General features: G+C 38.8%; 2 protein-coding genes across 3 annotated transcripts; both read left to right on the top strand.

Moving 5' to 3' along the window:
- Positions 1-6,982: 6,982 nt before the first annotated feature.
- On the top strand, positions 6,983-10,207 carry LOC146310141 (complement C1q-like protein 4). 2 transcript variants are annotated; one of them, XM_084744165.1, is made up of 5 exons: positions 6,983-7,125; positions 7,217-7,288; positions 7,697-7,727; positions 7,847-8,091; positions 8,733-10,207. In XM_084744165.1, the coding sequence occupies exons 1-5, from the start codon at positions 7,111-7,113 to the stop codon at positions 9,039-9,041; spliced, it is 672 nt and encodes a 223-aa protein (XP_084600291.1). In that variant the 5' UTR covers positions 6,983-7,110; the 3' UTR covers positions 9,042-10,207. The 2 variants fall into 2 exon arrangements, with proteins under 2 accessions (XP_084600291.1, XP_084600290.1); XM_084744164.1 differs by having other exon boundaries at positions 7,086-7,125; positions 7,616-7,727.
- A 3,034-nt stretch (positions 10,208-13,241) lies between these two features.
- Positions 13,242-16,418, top strand: LOC146310140 (complement C1q tumor necrosis factor-related protein 6-like). Its single transcript, XM_084745222.1, has 5 exons — positions 13,242-13,632; positions 13,726-13,797; positions 13,888-13,918; positions 14,031-14,275; positions 15,354-16,418. The coding sequence occupies exons 1-5, from the start codon at positions 13,618-13,620 to the stop codon at positions 15,660-15,662; spliced, it is 672 nt and encodes a 223-aa protein (XP_084601348.1). The 5' UTR covers positions 13,242-13,617; the 3' UTR covers positions 15,663-16,418.
- Positions 16,419-21,155: the final 4,737 nt, after the last annotated feature.

The raw sequence follows: 21,155 nt of genomic DNA, 5'->3' as shown, positions 1-21,155 counted from the left end.
AGGTTTCCAAGTAGAACCTTTATAAAAGGTTTCACCAGGAGGCGAAAAGAGTTCTCCTATGAGGCCAAGCTGAAGAACCATTTATGGTTCTTGTTAGCACTTTTATTTCTAAGACCTGCTCTTGTTACATTTAAACAATACTGCACTTAATGCATTAACCCAGCGGTCACCCTGAGTGATGAGTGTGACCCCTAGGGTGTCTTCAGTTACTGCGGGGAGCCTCCAAATTTTTGTTTGATCTATTTATTCAAAAAATATATTACTTGAAATTATGTTTGAAAATACACATCATCGTTTTTATGAATGAATACAAATGTTATATCTAAGGCTAAACAGAGATTTTACAAACACAGATACTGTTGTAACATGCAGCTTACTTTCACATACAGTCAGTCTTGGATCACCTTTAACATTACAATTTTCCACTATAATAACTACAAAATATAACATCAAAAATAACATTTTGAATAAATATCTACTCTTGCTTCTTTTTATCTTGATAGCATCTTGTTTGCTTATGTAGGTCATAGTGGCATAAGTATATAACTGAGATTGAAAACTCCTTCTAGTAGCTTTAACGTTACACACATGTCATTGAAAGCCATTTTAAAGGCCAGTAATGCCATGTAAAGATTTCAGGAAATGTTATGTGACACTAGTCCAACATGTGTAGCATAGGAATACTGTGGATGTCTGAAAGCAGGAATGTGATTGGGGAAAGGTTTGGTGGTTGTGTATCAGTGTTGACAAATCTAACTTCTATCATTTCAGTATGAGCAGTTACACTTTCAAAATAAAGTTTGCTGAGGAACTTTCAGGTGATATTTGCAGTTTGGTTTGGTTTAAACGCTGAAACTTGGTTTGATTTTGGAAAAGATGTTGGTTTGTGTTAAAATAACTACTTCCTTACCTTCCTTACTTCCTTACTGACCTCTTCCTGAGGAGACGTTCTTGCTCTTTATACAACAGAACATTTGGTCTCTTTACTTTGAAAGTCATCCTGAGTGCCCTGATAAAAATGGACAATTTTTGTCCATGTATATGAATCTATTCAACTCAGTTTCATGACAATTTCACAAATTTCCATGATACTGGCCTGGAAATAACACATAAGCTGGGCTGAGAAAAGAATACACACAGAGAGAAAATACAAGACCCAACATGCACCGTAAAAAAACAATCAAGGCAACTTACCGCAATAGATTTTTGAGTTTTGAACCCAACTCAAACTCCTAAGTTTTAAAAAGTTTTAGCAATTACTAATCTTTTGTTGAGATAATTTACCTTTTGTTATGTAGATAAACTTTGAAACAATTGTTACTTAAAAAAATTATTGAGCAAACTCACTGAAGTGAATGATAGTTAAAACCATTTGATTCTCAGGCACCAAAATAATGAGAAATTAGGTTCACAGCTAGCATGAATATGAGCATTGTTTTTAGTTTATAGAGCTCAAAGATTCAAGTTATGTCAATTAAAGATTACAGGTCTGCAAAACTAGTTTATTTAAAAAGTAGAGTTTTATTTTCCTCACTGTGATTTCCAGAACTTAAACTTCCCTGCCTGTGACTGTCCAAAAACATTTTCATTGTCATTTCTTTACAGTCAGCAGCAGAGACAGAGGTCATTAGGCAGACCATATGTCTCTGGACACCACAGAGGATTACTGCTGGATGCTGTTGGAGGGAAAGAGAGACACAGTCCTATTGAGGTCATAGGCCAGATGTCAAGATAATTACTGCTGAGCTGGAATACATTTATTATTAAAGAGGTGGAGGCAGAGGCCAGACAGACCAGACAGCACACTGCCATTCTCTTCATTCTGCTTTCATGTTCACACACAATTTTTTCTACATATTAATTAAATGTCAGACTCCTACAAGAGGAAACCAACAATACTCTACAAAACACTCTACATTACATTTTTTCTGCAGTTGAGTCTTCCTCTGTTTTGTTTTGTTACGACTTTTGTGTTGTTTTTTTTGTCCGATACGTCTTTTTTCTCTTGTTTCATCACTTTCATCTTGTTACATCCATAACGTTTTTCATCTCATTACATCTTTTTTGTCTTTTTCATCTTGATAAGTCCTTTATATTGTCCTCTGTCTTGTCTTTTTTTTGTTTGCACAATAAAAAAATATACACAAAAAGGCAAAGATGACAAATAATATGCAGTGCAGGTAGAGGCAAATAACCCAGAGGACTTATTTGAAACCTGCACCTAAATAAAAAAAAATCAATCAAGAACATAAAAATATTGAACAATACTAAAAACTAATATAGGTGATGACAAACTAATAATAACAAAATATGTTTGATAGCAACAACAATGAAGAACAGTGATAATAATATCAATTTATAAGCAGAAAATGTGAGTATGTGATGTGTAAGGGTGTGTGTGAGTGTGTGATATACAAATACCTAAAACATCTACTTAAATACAGTAACAAATATCACCACTGTATTAGTTATTAGGCTACATTGCTTCACTATTGGGTGAGATTGCAGATTGCAAACACCTCGCCTCACTCTCCCTTTCCAAGCATGTGGGGGAAACTACAGTGGACATGAAAAGTGCGCGCAAAATGCCAAAGGCTGTATCTAGAGCCAGTGTTTGGTTTGTCAGTTCTGGGTTACTGTACAAAAAGTGGCGGTGCAACATGGTGGCCTCCATGGACAAGGACCCGCGCCCTCTGTAGTCCAGATACAATACAACTAAGTCTAACATTAGGAAAACATGATTCTTATTTTCAGGTGATAATACACCAATAAGTGACTGCCACAATGAGACTGACAATAGAGAGCCTCAGTCACACCCCCTTTGGTGGACCACCATGGGACTTCAGAAAAAATATGAACTGTAGCCAGTGGCAAGTGACAAGTTACGTCTTTATGTTTTTCAGTGTCAAATTTAATTTGAGTCAGTGTTTTGAGACAGTTTGTTGTAAAACCGATTAAGTATCAGACTGTGAAGATCTGTAATTAGAAAGACTACACACCCAGAAGTCCTGTAAGAGACATCATGACTTCCTTCCTCCAAAAGCTAACGTTAGCCACTGAAGCTACGATGCCTGTGTGTTTTCATACCAGGATGTAGTCACACAACGGCGGGTCTTATTCATTCTTTCTCTTCATGATCAGCACTAGGAGTTGATGATAAAACACTTAAGGTAAGATCACAGTCCAAGAGGCAGCGAGATCAGTGTTGATGATGCATATTGTGCGAGACAAGAGATGTAGTTCACTAAGAAGTTGCACACAAAACTAAGCTACGACAAACCTACCACAGACTTTCTTGATTTGTAAAATTATATTTTAAAATGACTAAAAAAGTTCAAACAGACTGCCACTTTTTTTTTTTCCTCCATGGAGCAGACAGGAAGGGGCGTGACTTAAGCACTCTATAGACTCCCTGAAATCTTATGAAGTGGATCTTTAACCCACCATAAGCAGAACCAACCGAACCCAACTGGATTACCCCAAAATGAACTGTAAATGACATGCTGAAATAATCTATCAAAGAGGAAATGCAGTGATTCAGCCATGAACTGCATCACTAAAATTTGAAGGGAAGGACGGTTCTCATCATGAATGCAGACAATTCGACCTGTCTCTCTTTTAGGTAACAGGTTTTAAAGCTGAACAGAACAGACTGGAACAACAGGGATTAGAGGGAGATTTAACTCTCAATGACTGACTGACAGCAAGGATATTTCGGACACAAGCTAAATGGTGGGGAGTGACTCTCCTGTCTCCTGGCGGGTGAAAGTTATTGTGAAAATGTCCCCTTAAGGATTTCTCCAACTTTCCATTGTTCTCTCTTGCATCTCTGTTGGGAGAGCTAAATGGAACTAGCACCTATTGTTGCAGTAGATTGATATCAGCCATGCCTGTGTATGAGGTGTCATGGAAAAAATGACTGATTAGCATAAAAACTAGATGCTGAAAGAGGTAGCTTGTTTCTGTTACATTTAAAACACAAAGAGTCCAACTAACATCTTCAGAACAAATAAATTAATACATTATTTGCAATTAGTTCAATGTGTATGTAAACCTAAATGTAAAAACAACAAATTGTTTTTTTCAAAGAGATATGTGCAAGAAGCAGAGGGGGCAAAAGTTCACATATTCTGTACTTAAGTAGATGTATAGATATTTGTGTAAGAAAGACTCTCATAAAAGTAGAAGTACTAATTTAATCTTCTTTAATCAAGTAAAGTAAAAAAAAAGTGTAAATGAATTCAACGTATAAAAGTAAAAAGTCTCTAACTGAACCTCAGCTGCTCCACAGTCAAGTCTTCCTCTTTCTTTTTCATCTTATGTCCTTTACATTGTTTTTATTTTATGTCGTTTCATCTTTAATCTTGTTTTTGTCATGTCTTTTACATCATTTTCATCTAGTTATGTATTGTTGTTTTTACTGTCGCCATGTCGTTTTCATTTTTTTTTATATCATTTTCATTTGTTTACATTTTGTTACACCTTTTACGTTGTCTTTTTGTGTCTTTTACATAGTTTTCATCTTGTTTCATTTTTGTCTTGTCTCTTTTACACAGCATTGTTGCATCTTTTTATGCAATTTTCATCTTGTTTTCGTCTACCATTAAAACTACAGTAACAAATCTGTTTTGAAAATTTAAGGACTAGAAAGTACACATATTTTGTGTTAAAACATCAGGAGTAAAAGTAAAAAGTTATCAGAAAAAGAAATACCCAAGAAAAGTACAGACACCTGAAAAATCTACTCACTAGGGATGGGAACTGAAAACCGGTTCTTGTTAAGAACCGGTTCCCAGTGTCTGATATTCCTTGGAATCAATTACCAATTTTGCAAACAATTCCCTTATCAATTAAAGTGGGCGCGAATGACGTCATCACACACATTGCATAGTGCAGCCAGCAGGAAACATGGCAAGTGGCAACGTTAGCACGTCCTCTTAATACTGCAGGTAACTAACTAACTAACACTGCCTATCATGTTAGCGCCATTTGCCTCATTGTACTGTAAAACCTGCTATTACTAACTTTTTTATGTTAAATGAATGCCTTCTCATGCATTACATTTAGATGACCATGACGAGAGACAGTCTGACTGGCTCGGGGGCTGTCAGTACTCACTCCAGTTCACGTCTAGCTTCCTGTTTGTTCTCCTTTTTTCCAAATGAGAATCGATAAAGAACCGAATTGTTAAGCAGAATCGAAAATGGAATCGGAATCGTAAAAATCTTATCAGTTCCCATCCCTACTGTAGATCATCATCATTTTAGATCTTGACATGATCAACAATGCAAGACCTGCTCCAAAGTGTTGCACTTGACTGGCAGAGCAGTTCTGAGCTGAGAGGATGCAGGATGAAGGGTGGCAGACTTGATGATGCTTGGTGCTCAAACACAATCAAAGTTGATGGAGAGTGTTTCCCAGATGTCAAACCTTTTATGTAAAGACTATATTATCACCACCATCTTCTTGGTGCCGTTTACATCAACCTGATGCAAATTGTATACATATGTTTATATAAATAATTGTATATATTTTTTGTTGTGTGATTATATATTTATCCTTGTCTATATTGATTTTAATTAGCTGTGTTATGTGTGTTTGTAGCATGAGGTGACTAAAACTCTCTTTATAACACACCTGAATCTCTGTCGATGGCTGAGTTGCATTGTAACATAGGTGTCAGGTTTTGACAAGGACAAAGAATGTGTGGAATGATAAAGATATCTCTGGTTCTGCTGCATTTATTTTAATCCTCTCTTCTTCTAAACTGTCCATTATGAGTCCTACTACTGACTATATCTCAGATGGAGGATGGCCTCCCTGATCCGACCTCCTGTAACTAGTGCAAGCCTCGTCACACTGGGCCAATGGTGGACTGTTTTTGTTTCATCAGAGGTCAAATTCCAGTTTCCTCTAGTCTTGTCCTGAAACTGACCCGAACAGTGTCAACACACTCTGTTAGGACAACACCTTGCAAAAATGGCCACTCTGTGCCCCTTCATAATCTTTTTTTTTTTTTTTTAATTCATTGAGTGAGTATTTGCATCATCAAACAGCTATTCTGCTATTTACACCCTGAGATTTGAGTCCTGTGTGAAACTAGAATCTGTGTTGACTTATGAATTTTAGACTTAGTTGACTTATTATGTTATTTTTTTTAAATGATTATTTACAGTTGCAGTTTGGTTTAGGCTCCAAAACTGCTTAGTTAGGTTTAGGAAAAGATCATAGCCATGTAGCAGAGTTAGTCACATTGGCTAAAGCCACACTGACTATTTACACCCTGAGTGCAAATAGCATCTGCCTTAAAAAAAAAAAAAAAAAAAAAAGAAGAAAAAATTCCATCCCATTCCAATTCCAAATTATTTGTCATGGCTGCGACCCCCCTAACTACAATAAGTAGTTTTGAGAAATTGACCTGAAGCATGGATGCTCCGTCTAGTAGCTTTATTGGACTTGCACAGTTTGGGCCACCAGAGCCAGAGGACAGTGACAGGATGGTATTTTTTTTCTTCTGTGTCAGGTTGTTGGAAGTGAGATGAAGTGCACTGCTGCACTGATTTGGACTGAAAGAGTCAATGACGTACTGACTGTTAGGATCTAACTCCACAATTTAGTGCTACAAAGTTCTCTGTGTTTTTACGTTTTCAGCATTAGTTTTCTAACGTGTTATGTGTTCAGTAGAAAAACTCCCTTTTTTACACAATCTTTAAGAAAGGATCAGGGTTTGTGTTAAAAGAAGGGCTTCGTAAAGGTTAGTGAAATGTTGCCCTTTGTTAAGATACTTTGTCAGCATGGTTAAAATAAGACCTGGTTAAGGTTGGAACTATGTTGGTCATGCTTTATAAAAGGTCCAATGTTTTGTTGACCCCGCCCCCACCACCCCACTCTCATCTCTTCCCTGACTTCCTCCTTTGCACCCTGTCATAATAACTGTCATTTCAGGGCACACAAACAGCTGATTCTGTGTCTGTTTGTGTGTATATTGGGTATGAGTTTGTCAGATTTTGGAACAAAGCAGCACCGGGTGGACTTTGCCTGCTGGGCACAGAGACACTTTACCAGAAACCTGGCAGAGTCAGTCAGTGCTGCACAGCTCCTAGCAGGAAGATGAGCTCCACCAAGGTACGTGCCTGACTGTCTGTCTACCTGTTGTATCTGGACTTTGAGTTCTTAGGTGTTTTTTGTTAGAATTTCTGGTTTCTTTGTGTTACAGATATGTTCTGTTTGTGTTATTGTGATGGTGTTTTATGCAACCAGTTTGGTTGTAGCAGGACCAGTGGAACTGGTGAGTGAACTGAGCTATGACCCTTCACTTTGGATGAACTACAAGGAATATTTAACTGGTTTTGAAAAAGTCTTTAATATTGATGCGTCTAGTGTGTATAACCTATATAAGAAAATGCAAACATTGCATAGAAGATGTTGATAAAGTTATTCTTAATGCCTGCCACCAGGTCAGATTCTCCTTGAAATTAGATGAGTTTTATAGGCAAATCTACAGTGAATAGCATGTTAGCCAGTTTTTTTAAAAAAAAAAAAATCAGTAGGAGATTTTACTTTAGATCATTTTATTTTTGAAAAAGTGAAAACACCACTACTTTTGTCCAGACAGGCCTCCAAAATCAACACATTATGAGAGTTCCCTAATATGCATCTCTTTACACTGGCTCAACATAACCAACTCTCTCCACAGATCCCCCGTCAGACAGCAGCCAGACAACAGGGTAGGTAGAGTGTGTGCACGAATGTGTATGTATGTGTTTGTGTTGGACATGACGTGTCAATCAGCAGGCAAAGTGATGCAGGCTTTAACATTTGATTCAGACATGAATCTGTGTCCCAGGGGGCGCTGTTCTTTTCTTTGTTGCCTACCAGGGTCAGCTGAGAGATATGGAGTTCAACCCAATCATCTTCAACCAGGTGCTGGTGAACCAAGGATCCGCTTACAACAATAAAACGGGTGTGTTCACTGCACCGGTCGCTGGCATTTACCAGTTCTTGTTTGCTGCCCAGCTCTGCCGTGGAGACCACAACAATCGATGGTACTTCATGGTCAAGAGGGACCAGAGGATGTTATGCCATGCTCAGGTACACAAGACTAAACCAGACTTGAAAATGAGAGAGTGGCTTAAAGGATAACTAGTTAAACATAACTAAAGTAAACATGAAAAGACTTGAAAACACATGACAAAACTAGAAGCGTGAGCTCAGTAGAGTGCAGATCCACATCAGGCTACAGATGGTGAAGCACCTGCTGCAATGCCACCACAACTGCTGGCTGCAACCAGTAGCCAACATTAACATGACCCTCACATACGTTGTTCTAATCCATCATGACTTCTGTGATTAATTAGCATATGAAAACTTGAGTTATGGCCAAAAATGTGTTTAGTGAGGTCACTCTTGACTTCATCTTTGATTTAGAGTGGACGTACAAAGTTTGAACAAATGCTCTCAAGGCCTTCTTGAGATATCAAGTTCACGACGGGCATGGGGTCACATGTATATATGATGTCCTATCTCTGTAAGTTTTTAATTCTGTTCATTACTGTTCTTGATGTATTTTTCTGTGTTTTTAATCTAATGAATTTTTTCCATGTTTTGCTTGCTTATTATATGTACAGTGATTTGAAGCATGTCCTGTGATATCAGGCTATAATAAACTTTGACTTGACTTGACACTGGATGACAGCACTAAACAAATGCCATCCTCCGTTCCTGTTCCCCAGGTGTCTGGTGGTGACACAACCCTCAACACCTGCTACCTCATGGAGGAACTGAAGAAAGGTGACCAGGTGTGGATGAAACAGAATGCGGAGAGTTGTGCCTGGGCCAGCTCCACCTCCAAAACCATCACCTTTTCCGGTGTCCTACTGGCAAGTGAGGGCGTGTCCACGCTGGGAGGGAAGTTTGGCAGCTCCTGTCCACTGCCCAACCTGGGCCAGAACAAATTCATGGTGTCCAGCTTTGCAAGCAAGAGTGCTGCTTTTTCTAGTGTGGCCATCACTCTGCTGCTCTGCTGTCTCCTCCTGGATTAATCATGGAATTTATAGATACCTACATTATAAATGTATAAGCTTGTATTCTTATAAAATATTAACTGGTTTACATTTTCAAGCACAAACATATGATTTAGTGGCATCCTGTGGTGAGCTTGCACACTGAAAACAGACCTTGTGGTGGCTGCGAAAGCCCTTATGTAGAGCCAGTGTTTGGTTCCGAATAGACAAAGTCAAGTCTTGTTTCTTTGTTTGTTTAGTTTGGTTTACTTTATGATAATTTCACCATCCTACAGCCTACCTCAAATGTTAGTGGTCCCGACTTATTTGAATTCCAAGAACTGCATAAATGCAACAAGACAGAGCAGTGTTGTGGTATTTTTGAGCAGTAGGGGCCAGAGGAACTCATACAGACATGCATCTGGGACATGCTAGCTTTAAATTTTTTACAGCTAATGTGCTTGCAGATATTTGCCTATATATCCAGCAGACACAAAGCAATATTAGCATTCCTTTAAAGTTGTATTTTTTTTTGCTTTCTGATGAATGTAAGTCCAATATGCGTGCTACTTTTAGCTCTTTTCTTGTCTGCATCAATTCCTGATAAAAAATGTCAAGCTCTACAGCTGCCATATTACTTCCTTTGCCAGCTAATTGCTAACTAGCTGTTATAACTACCACCACCAAGTAGGTTGTGTTTTTGGTGCTATTTGTCTTTCTGTTGGTTGGCAGGCAGTAAATGGTATAACTTGCTTAATTTTCATGGAAGTAGTTACAATTTCTGCAACAATTTCTGAACTATTTGTATTTTGTTAACATTTTTCTTGTGCAATGTGCATTAGAGCTCAGTGGTGCAGCAGCACAGACTGTCCAGCAGATGGAGACGTCTGATTAAAAATGTGCATGTAGTGTGAGTTGGGATGTGGGATATCGTTCATATCCTGCATGCACACTCTGAGCAGATTGAACTGCTTTTTGCCTTGCTCACTGGAACGTCGGCAGCGTCTGATGAAAGTAAAAACATTCAATGTTCATTCAGCTCCCTGCTTCATTTCACCTCTCACTATTTACAGATTATGTGAGAGCTGTGTTAGAAAAATGCCAGCACATCTTTCACTCACCAGCACTGTCATTGTTGTGTTAACCTTTCCTGGATTTATATGTATGATTGTATATTGCAGCAGTAAAACCCATTTTGTACCTCAGACATTCATATACATATAAGTTTGTCATAAAGTATTTGGATATTTCACTTCTAACCTCAACTTAAATGAACACAGCATTACATCATTAAAAGTATTTGCATTTCAACCTATATATGGGTGGTGTAAGAAATTATCAGAAATCTTTTTCAGTGAAATGCTTTAGCAGCAGAAGGAGCACAAGCCTAAAAACAAACCTAAGACTATTACTCTCATGGATTGGTCAGGGGTAGTGGGGATGACAGAAATCCATTAATTTATTCATTTTCTGTAACCACTTATTCTGTAAGGGTCGCGGGCTGCTGGAGTCTATCCCAGCTGACATTGGGCGAGAGGCAGGGTTCACCCTGGACAAGTCGCCAGTTCATCGCAGGGCTGACACATGATTGCTGACACATAAACAGACAACCACGCTCACATTCACACCTACGGGCAATTTAGAGTCACCAATTAACCTAGCATGTATGTCTTTGGACTGTGTCTTTGGACATGCAAACTCTGCACAGAAAGGCCCTGTCCCAGCAAGCTGGGGGATCGAACTCAGGACCTTCTTGCTGTGAGGCGGCAGTGCTAACCACTGCACCACCGTGCCGCCCATGATAGAAATGGACAACAGAAAATTTGTACATGCGATTACAATTTTTTTTTTCCAAATAGACCTAAACATAACTTGATTCAGCTGGTGAGAAGAATGAAAGACAAAAGAAGCTGGTGCAAGAAAAATTAGGTGTTCTGTTTGTTCTTTTTATAGGTAACTGCAGCCTTTATCTTTACAGCCTTTAAAAGATGTAACACCCCCCAAAAAGTCTGATGCCTTGTTTTCCCCAAAACATGCTGTACTGATCAGTAGACCATGTCCATTAAAGGACCAGTGTGTACCCACAAAGCACCCGACGTCATTTCAATGTTGTCTTTTGGGCTAAATCTAGTCAATTCAAGTGTGGCCTTTATTAAGCCCAATTAATAGGTTGAAACTTGGACTATGTTTAGTCTGTCTGATTTGGTTTCAGTTCAGCTTTCACTTTCAATTAAACCCAAACAGAGATGGATGTCCTTAAATAACTGTCTTTTCAATGACACGAAAAAGACATATTTTTACCTTTAACTTTCAACCAAAATCAAACATTTCTTTGATGATTGGCAAAGGTGTTATTTCAATGAATTTTCAACCAAATTTTGCTGTGTAGGATTTAATGACATCTAGCAGTGAGGTTGTAGATTACAACCAACTCTTCTGACTATACTTCCAAGCTTGTAGGAGAAACTACGGTGGCCATGGAACTCACAAAAAACACAAAAGGCTTGTATCTGAAGCCAGTTTGGGTTGTCTCTTCTGGCCTACTGAAGAAACATAGTGGCCTCCATGGAAAGGGCTCATTCTAAGATAACAAAAAACACAACAATTCTCATTTTCAGGTGATTATACACTAATGAAAACATACTTATGAATATTATATAAAAGTTCTGCCATATTCTACCAATAAATCCTTGTGAATCTGGACCTTTAAAAACAAGAAATATTTGATATTTTGTTAACCCATCCATCCACCCCTGCCTTGTTTCTATGCAGATGTTGTTACTCCATAAAATAGTAACATGACTTCCTCCTTTGCTTGTGTCATAATCACTTAGGCCACTAGATCAGTGTATTACTTGAATAGAGTGCTGCAGGGATGACATATTTTTGTAGGCCAACACAGGATTTAGCATTGTTCTGGTTCACTCCACAAAAAGCCAATTGATTGGATTAGTACAGAGTAAAAACTTTGTGGTGAACAACAGTTTCTGATAATTAAACATTTTGTTCAGCAAGGTAACTTCCCAAATGAACAACACTTTTTTGATTTTTGGAGCATAAATGCAATCTCCAGAGCTAAAAAGCTAATGTTAGGCTATAAATGAACTACACTATAGTCATGTGATTTAGTGTCACCATCATTAAGTGACTTTAGCATGATGACTTTTAGTGTCTGCAAGAAACTCTCCCTCATTTAGCCACTTTTTTTTTTTTTTTTTACCACATAAAAGCTTCAAACTTTACAAGTGGGCTATTTACTAAACCTGCTACACAGAACCATCTGGGAAGCTCTCATAATGGGAAACTGTTTGGAAAAAGGCAGACACTTTCAAAAAAAAAAGTCTAGCACGGGCTAACTTCAGCTAATCACATCAACTTACCCTAGCCAAACCTGGCCACAAGAAGAGAGAAAACATCTGTTTCATCAATAAAAAGGCCTTCAGTGTTGTTCTTTGCTCTTCTTTCAATAAAGAAATACTCTCCAGTTGTGGTATAACTGATGCTATCACAGCATCTATGCTAACCTCTTTAGGAGTTGCTATTATTTGTTCAAGACAAGTCGCTTCCATTGGTGCGTCTTGTTGCTGACACACCTCAAACCATGCCTGCAGCTGCCACCAGTCCCTTAGAAAGGGTGCTGATTGGCTCACACCACCTCTGCTGCAGACAAACTGATTGCTTGGAGCCTGGATGAATTCTCATGTGACCTTGTGATTTCGCAAATCCAGCTGCTTTGCACAGGTAACTATTTACTGACATATTTATACATCTTAAAGACATGAACACTTTCTGTGAGCGTGCATAGGTGTGTAATTTTAACTCTGCAAGACATTCAACTGCATCAGTAACAACGAAAGCTACTAAATAGTATGTCAACTCACATATGTATGTTTAGAGCTCTAACAAAGTGCTTTCATCTTATTTTGCATTAATTATGGCATTATATTCTTGTTTTTATGTTCATTCTATGTCCTCTTCTTCTTCTTAAAGTTATTTTTCATAATTATTTGTTTACCTACCTACCTACCAGGGTCAGCTGAGAGATATGGAGTTCAACCCAATCATCTTCAACCAGGTGCTGGTGAACCAAGGATCCGCTTACAACAATAAAATGGGTGTGTTCACTGCACCGGTTGCTGGCATTTACCAGTTCTTGTTTGCTGCCCAGCTCTGCCGTGGAGACCACAACAATCGATGGTACTTCATGTGTTTAGTGAGGTCACTCTTGACTTCATCTTTGATTTAGAGTGGACGTACAAAGTTTGAACAAATGCTCTTAAGGCCTTCTTGAGATATCAAGTTCACGATGGGCATTTTTTTTTTATGGATCTAGCCTCTTTTCCTCCTAAATTTAACCAGATTGTTGCATCTAAATGTTCAGTGAATGCCTCTGGACCACTGTAGAGGGTTTGGCATCTTAGTTTCACAAAATAGGGGCTCCTGGACAACATGTTGCATACAGCCCCCCAAAAAACCTGAAATGGTCCTGGGAATGAGTTAGTTAAACAGATTTTGCAACAAAGCAGCACCAGGTGGACTTTGGCTGCTGGGCACAGAGCCATTTTACCAGAAACTTTGCAGAGAGTGTCAGTACTGTAGCGCTTTCAGCAGGAAGATGAGCTCCACCAAGGTACCTGTCTTGACTGTCAGTCTGCCTGGTGTATCTGGACTTTAATTTGTTGGATGTTTTTTGGTTACAGTTTTTGTTTTTTCTTTGTTACAGATGTGTTCTGTTTTTGTTACTGCAATGGTGTTGTGTGTAACCAGATTGACTGTAGCAGGACCAGTGGAACCTGTGAGTGAACTGACCTTTGACCCTTCTCTCTTAAATTCAGCTTTTTATACTGGTTTAACATAACCAGCTCTCACTCAACTCTTTTCACAGATCCCCCTTCAGACAGCTGCCAGACAACAAGGTAGGTAGAGTGTGTTAAGAGTTTATTGGATATTGTTGGACATGACATGACAGTCAACAGGCAAAGTGATGCAGTCTTTAACATTTGATTGAGACATGAATCTGTGTCCCAGGGGACGCTGTTCTTTTCTTTGTTGCCTATCAGGGGCAGCTGAGAGATGTCGAGTTCAACCCAATCATCTTCAATCAGGTGTTGGTGAACCAGGGCTCCGCCTACAGCAGTGAAACGGGTGTGTTCACTGCACCGGTCGCTGGCATCTACCAGTTTGTGTTTGCTGCCCAGCTCTGCCGTGGAAACCACAACAATGATTGGTACTTCATGGTCAGGGGTGAGCGGAGGATGTTATGCCATGCTCAGGTACACAATTTGAAGTGAAAATGAAAAAGAAAAATCAAAATTAAAGTGGCCCAAGCATCTCTACACTCGTTAGGCCGTGTGGCCACATCCTCATTACTGGAAGCAGACCAGTAACTACAACTCTGAATTTTCATGTGTCCACTAGGTGACACTAGAGAATACCCACTTATTTTATGCTTTGTTTCAGTATAACAAATGTAGACCACAACATGAAAATGGTGATGATGTCACACAAGGCTTACTTCCTGTTGCCAGCAGATGACACAATGATGATGTCTTTTAATTGGTATGTAGATGTTGTCAGACCAGAACCCTTATCAAGCATGTGAAATTTGGTGCAGATTACACCACGTGTATTGAGTTACAACAACATCCTGTTTAGAGGTGAACCACTGAATTCACTGTGCCACAGAATGCCGTATGATGAACTCACAGTTTTGACAACATAACATCATCAAGGTCTGATGAGTCTTCTGACTAGATTTGTCAACCTGCTAGGAGGAGCACTATATAAAACATGTAATTTCCTGTTGACAACAGGTGCCACTATGACTTTGGCAGAATGTTAGCATGCAGACATGTTCAGGGTGGGACTCTTATCAAGGAAACGTTTGGGGCAGATTTGACCATTTCCACTGAAATTACAACAACTTCCTGTGTGATGGCAAAACATATGTAACAGCCACATCATTCAACAAAAAAAGTTATCTTTTGATAAATTTTCACAGTTGCAGAGTCACTAGATTGCAGGAGGACTTTGTTAAAGGACAACACCTGGAAATGGCAAAAGGAGTGCAAAAACTGTACAGTAAATTAAAAATGGCTGATTTTCTGTTGGTTTTAGGGTATGGCTCCAAGAAGCTTTTTTGCATGCCTGGACATGATACAAGTGCCTATTGATATTGATTTACATAGATGTAGGTGAAATGTGTGCCTGGGGCTGCTTTGTTTTGCCATTTTGCCACACCCATGGCCAAAACCCCTGTCAGATGTAATTTTTTGAGCATGTTTACCTAGCAAATATTGCGGTTGAATTCAGCAAATAAAAATGTTCATAATCTCCACTCCTGTTCCCCAGATGTCTGGTGGTGACACAAGCCTCAACACCTGCTACCTCATGGAGGAACTGAAGAAAGGTGACCAGGTGTGGATGAAACAGAATGCAGAGAGTTGTGCCTGGGCCAGCTCCACCTCCAAAACCATCACCTTCTCCGGTGTCCTACTGGCAAGTGAGGGCGTGTCCACGCTGGGAGGGAAGTTTGGCAGCTCCTGTCCACTGCTCAGCCTGGGCCAGAACAAATTCATGGTGTCCGGCTCTGCAAGCAAGAGTGCTGCTTTTTCTAGTGTGGCCATCACTCTGCTGCTCTGCTGTCTCTTCTTGGATTAATCATTGGAAAGTTATACTTATACAGCAGTACAGTACAGTAGTGCTCTTGTGACCTCTTACCCAAATCCCCAAATTTGCCATGCAGGATCTATAGACAGTTGATGTTGACAACACATCCTCATACCTATGCAAGTAAGACACTATACTATCATGCTGTAATTGGATACCACATTTAACGCTATAACAGCTCACCGAGTCACTTCAAGACCACTATAGCTATGAAGAGGCTATACAGTTCTTGTGCAATTTCTAATTTGTATTATTTGCTATGGATTCTAAGCATAGAATGTTTTGGGTCTAATATGCAGTGGTTGACAGTCATGAAGTACATTTACAAGTACATTTTTTGAGAATCTGTACCTTACTTGAATATTTGTCTTTTTGGTAACTTTAGACTTTCACACCACTACGCTACATTTCTTTTTAAAATATTGTACTTTTGACCCCACTACATATATAGGAAGGTTGTCGTTACTAATTACTTTTAGGTAAATGATAGTTTTTAAGTCAGCTGTTGCTGTTCTAAAATACAATTGGCCACACACTGTGTTCCTCACAGAAGGAAACCAATCACAGTACCCGCTCTCAACTAGGACTGATGTAAAAGCAGAAATGTACTGTACTGGGGTTGAGTAATTTGTCCAACACTGCTAATATGGCATTATATGCAGTTTGTAATTAAAGCAGAATTTAGGCATGTCTACTTAGGGTATAACTGTGTTTGTTCTCTGTCTAATAAAGAACATATTATTTCTAGTTTTTGTCTAATTTGATACAAGGTATACTAGTCACCAGAATTCCTTGGTTAGTTTGCTAGAGGAGTCGTCGTAGGCAACTGGACTTTGGGTTTCTTGAAGATGTTTCACCTGTCATCTGAGAGTCTTCTTCAGTACTGAAGAAAGTCCAGTTGCCTATGACACCTGGTGAATACCATGACCCAGATGACTGAGAATCTTCACAGACTGCTCGGTTAGTTGCTCATAGTCTGAGTTGAAATAAGTTTGTTACATTATATGACACAAGCCACATTCAAGACTTTAAACAAGTCAACTCTGATGTTTGGTTTCACACAAACATCAGTTCTGGTCTCCTGGGTGAAAGTCCATGTAAATGTGGGTCTTAATAAAGCTAATATCAAGTGCTTTTTGCTGTGGGAATTTGCTGTGATGAAGCCATGGTCGAAGTTACACAGACGCTCTGACTCTCTGAGATGTAAGTCATCACAGCTGACTTTTGTGTGACATAATTTCTGGTCCACAAAGACAAACATGATGTGCAAAAATGTAAATAAAACAACTATATACATGTGGAATATTCCATGCAGGCTTGGTGCATGCCTATACGGTATATGCTATCCAAATGTGCAAATGAGAATCTGCACATGATTTATTTGATATAGGGTATTCTATTCTTATTGTGGGTGCTTGAGTAGAGAAGTGTATAGTGCAAATCTACAGATACAACAACATGGTGAGCCTCATGTTGTTCCATTGCATGCAGCGTTTGGAGACCTAGAGCTGCCTGCTATGCACAAGTCACATGACGCGTACGGCCACTCTGATTGGTTGATACATACACAAAGTATTATGGGTTAGATATGGTGGAGCTAACAGGGGAGCCAAGGGCAACAAGGACTGTTTTCAGCACGGGAAAAGACTCCAAAAAATCACAGAAGTTCAAGGCTGGATCATGAAGCTTCTGAAAAAGATATGATTGCACCAGACCTCTTGTTGAAATGGTGCAGTTATGAGCTTTCAGGATCTTTTTAAAGTCTCTAACACACAGCATCGTGAAGTTATGATACAATTAGTAATTAGAGTTCTCTCTTGCATACGACACTGTCATCTTTACAGCTCAGCACAGACCAAAGTCAGTGGTGTAACAACACTGACTGTCCAGTAGATGGAGACATCTAATTGGTAATGTGCATGCTGTATATTGTATTGTGAGTTGGGATGAGGGATATCATTCATGTCCTGCATGCACACTTTGATAATGAATTTATACAATGTGAGAGCTGTGAAAAAAAAGCAAATGTATTACCAGCTCTGATTGTGTTAACCTTTTTTACTGTATGTATGATTGTAAGCTGATGTAAGTATGTTGGTACATAATGTTATAGGTTAAAAGTAAATCATTAGTTTCTTGTGTGCTTTATCCTTAAAAACACACCTTCCCTGCCTCAGAATGTAATTAAAAAAAAAATTAAATTAAATGTATACCCTCCAAAAAGTTGGTCGACCATATCCATTAATTGTAATGTTATTCCATTATGTATTTGTTGAAATCATTATATCACTATCATTTGATGAATGCTTGGTATTTCACTATCAAATACAATAATTAATCAGGGGATGGGGGTGTGGGGGTTCATCAGCAGTAACTTAACACAACTCAGACGAGCTGAAAACAAAAATGAAATGGTAAAATAATGCAGATCCCTGAAAAGTACAAACAGCGACACAGGAGAGAAACTACATTTTGAAAACTTAAAGATTCTGTTAGAAGCTATAAAAGTAGTGTAGTACACACATGAGCTGAGTATCATGACACTAGCTTGTTTTAGGGGGAGACAGGAGGCTCATCATGCCGGCGAGATGTCACCGCAGCTCGCTTTGACCCCATGCCAAGGTCCACCTCAGGACAACTTGGCACAATCAAAGTGGCAATGGAAACACCAATCAGCACGATATGGCCAAAAGTGCCAGTAGAAAAGCCCCACATACCTATATAGTGTATATAGAGTATGGGAGACTTATCTGGAGGTAGCAACAAGGCAAAACTATTTAGAAACATTACAGTAATATTTTGGTAACAGTATGGAAAATAAATATGCTTTTATCTGCACAATATTTGGATTAGAAAATGGTAATATGGTGACATTATTGTGATAATAACCGGGTAATAATGAGGTAACATAGAGGCTACTATCAGCATCATACTTGCAAAATCATATGAAAATTCACAGAGGTCAAAATCTGTAATGACCATGTTATAACGCTGAAATTCATTTCCCTTCACATACTCCAAACATTCCCTTTTGTTTCAGGGTAATACTGTACAAATTATATCTTAAATGCTGTGACTTGTTACCTGGAAAGACTTGAGGAAAGACTTCTTAATTATTACCTCTTTATTATCAAACTATTAATCCTATATTCCACTTTACTACCGTACTGTAAGGTAAAGCACTACAGACAGCCATTTTGTAGAGACTCATACTGTAATTAAAAACTGTCACTGACCAATCGAAAAATAAAAAGTAATCAAAAAAGTAATCAAATTTCCTTGTTGGACCCATCATAAAGTGGTCAGCTCTTCAGTTCAAAAAGTCAGATGGGGGATGGGCATGTCCAAATTTTAAGTTATATCACTGGGCATTTGTATTAAGAAATCTCTGTTATTGGATGGAGGAGGATAGAGTTACATCATGGAAAAAGAGATAATAACTCCAATAAGGTTAAAAGACTTTACTATGGTCCAATTTTAACTCTTTTAACGCTACAAATGTTTAAAGCAGCAGAAAAATTCTGCAAAGTCAAAAGTGTTTGGTGTAAATCTTCCCCAATATGGAATAACTCTCACCTTTTATCTGGGGGGAAACCTTTTACTAACAAAGTTTAGGAAGATAAAGGTATTAAAACTTTTCAAGATATGAATGGGGCAAGCACAATCCTTACCTTCCAAGAACTTATCTCCTGATATAATATTGTAAAACATTTTCTATTCTTTTATTTCAGAGTAAGCTCAGCTTGTAAAGCCTACAGAGTTCCGTGGGGATCAGCCTTATAAGAACATCCTATTTTAAGTTGGATACAGTGTGCTCCGAGATGAATAGTGTCTTACATATATGACAAATTAAACTCGGAGAAATATATGCTTACAGGATTGGGATGTAATTTGAAATAACCAAAAACCCAAACCATCTGTATATACAGCTGAAATTTTGTCATAAAGCATACCTTACACCAAGAATCAGGCATCAAATGGGACTGGTCCCTGACCCATATTGTTCTTTCTGCTCTCAAGGAACTGTTGGTTCCTGTATTTATGTTGTATGGGAAAGAGGAAAGATTGTTAATACCTTTACAGGACTAATTGGGGTAGTCTTCTAAATGACGATTTCCATCTTTCCCTCATGGAAAAAGCACGCAAAGTCTGTCCGGCGGGCCTAACTGCAGCCAAGAAGATTGTAGTCCAGCGCTGGAAACCTCACAATATTTCAAATATTCATAGGCTCCAGAGTGTTTTGGACATTTCTTTACGGACTACATTTTTGAACAGGTAATTAGCAGCTATATCTGAATACATTTTTAATGTAACACTCTCAACCCCACAAAGCTCATTATAACTGCTGTAACCTTCTTCATGTTCAGACTGCTGCAGCAGACCAACAGCTGTCGGCTCTTTCTGGAGCTTCAGTTGACACAGAAGCAGCTGTTTGTTGCACGCCCGTGCAGCGTGGCGGCTTGTTGCACAGACGCAGGTGTTTTTTTTTTTTTGCAAAGGTTGCGGTGAAGGTGAGGACTGCAGCTCTGTCGTTTCTCAGCACAGAGAGGCTGCTCTGTGACCACATCCTCTGCTCTGTTGCCGCTATCGACGCCTCCGCAGGCCCTCCTGCCCCTGTTTCCTCACCTACAACAGCCTCAACCTCCTTCTGTACAGAGATGAGAACACTTATTTCCTGTCGTTATGGGCTGTGAACATTGACCTCTTTACTACGAGCCTTCAGTCTTATATAAGATGGCTTGATTCACAAACAAAATGTTAATTTGGATACATGGCAGCCATGCGTTATGTGCATAGTGGAAAAAGTAAACTCAGTTCAAATCCACTGAAGTTCCAATAATTTTAAATAATGTTGAAATGTAGATTTCATTGAATGATGCTTTTAAATGTCATCACACAGGCTTTCATCGTCTTGTTTTTCTAATCGGAAAATCTGACCCAGAACTCAGTGCTGAGAATGGAAACAGAAAAATTTGAATTCTCAGAAAACTGACAGATAAGAAAGCAGCTAAAAATACCTCGTCCGAGACTGTAGAGAGTGACATATGTGGGCAGTGGATTCCTGTTTTCATACATGTATGGAAACTGATATAACTTGCATGTTAACTGCCTGCTACACATAACTGTGTTTGCATCTGGCTGGGGGTAAGATAAGTATATGCTGTGTTCTGTGTGCTGTGCTCGCAGTACAGTCAGTCTGTCTGACTTTTGGCAGGCAGCACCGACTTCCCCTCATGCACACTTTTAAAAGATGAGAAGAAGAAAAGTAAAAGAAAAAATGATGACATAAGCACATCTCTTCTAGAAAACCTTTATTGAGAATATTAATCAGCATGAAGCAGTTAACAAGCACTTACACTTACACACCAAAATGATCAGCCCGATATTGTGCTTATTTAATATACTGTCTGTGGCTCATAGCTTTGTCAGTCTATATCAGTATATGTGGATATATTTATTCTAAATAGAGCCTGACTAGATTTT

Source organism: Lutjanus erythropterus, chromosome 19, assembly GCF_056507025.1.
Source record: "Lutjanus erythropterus isolate fLutEry1 chromosome 19, fLutEry1.hap2, whole genome shotgun sequence".
NCBI lineage: Eukaryota > Metazoa > Chordata > Actinopteri > Lutjaniformes > Lutjanidae > Lutjanus > Lutjanus erythropterus.
This window is presented reverse-complemented; position numbering and strand designations above follow the sequence as displayed.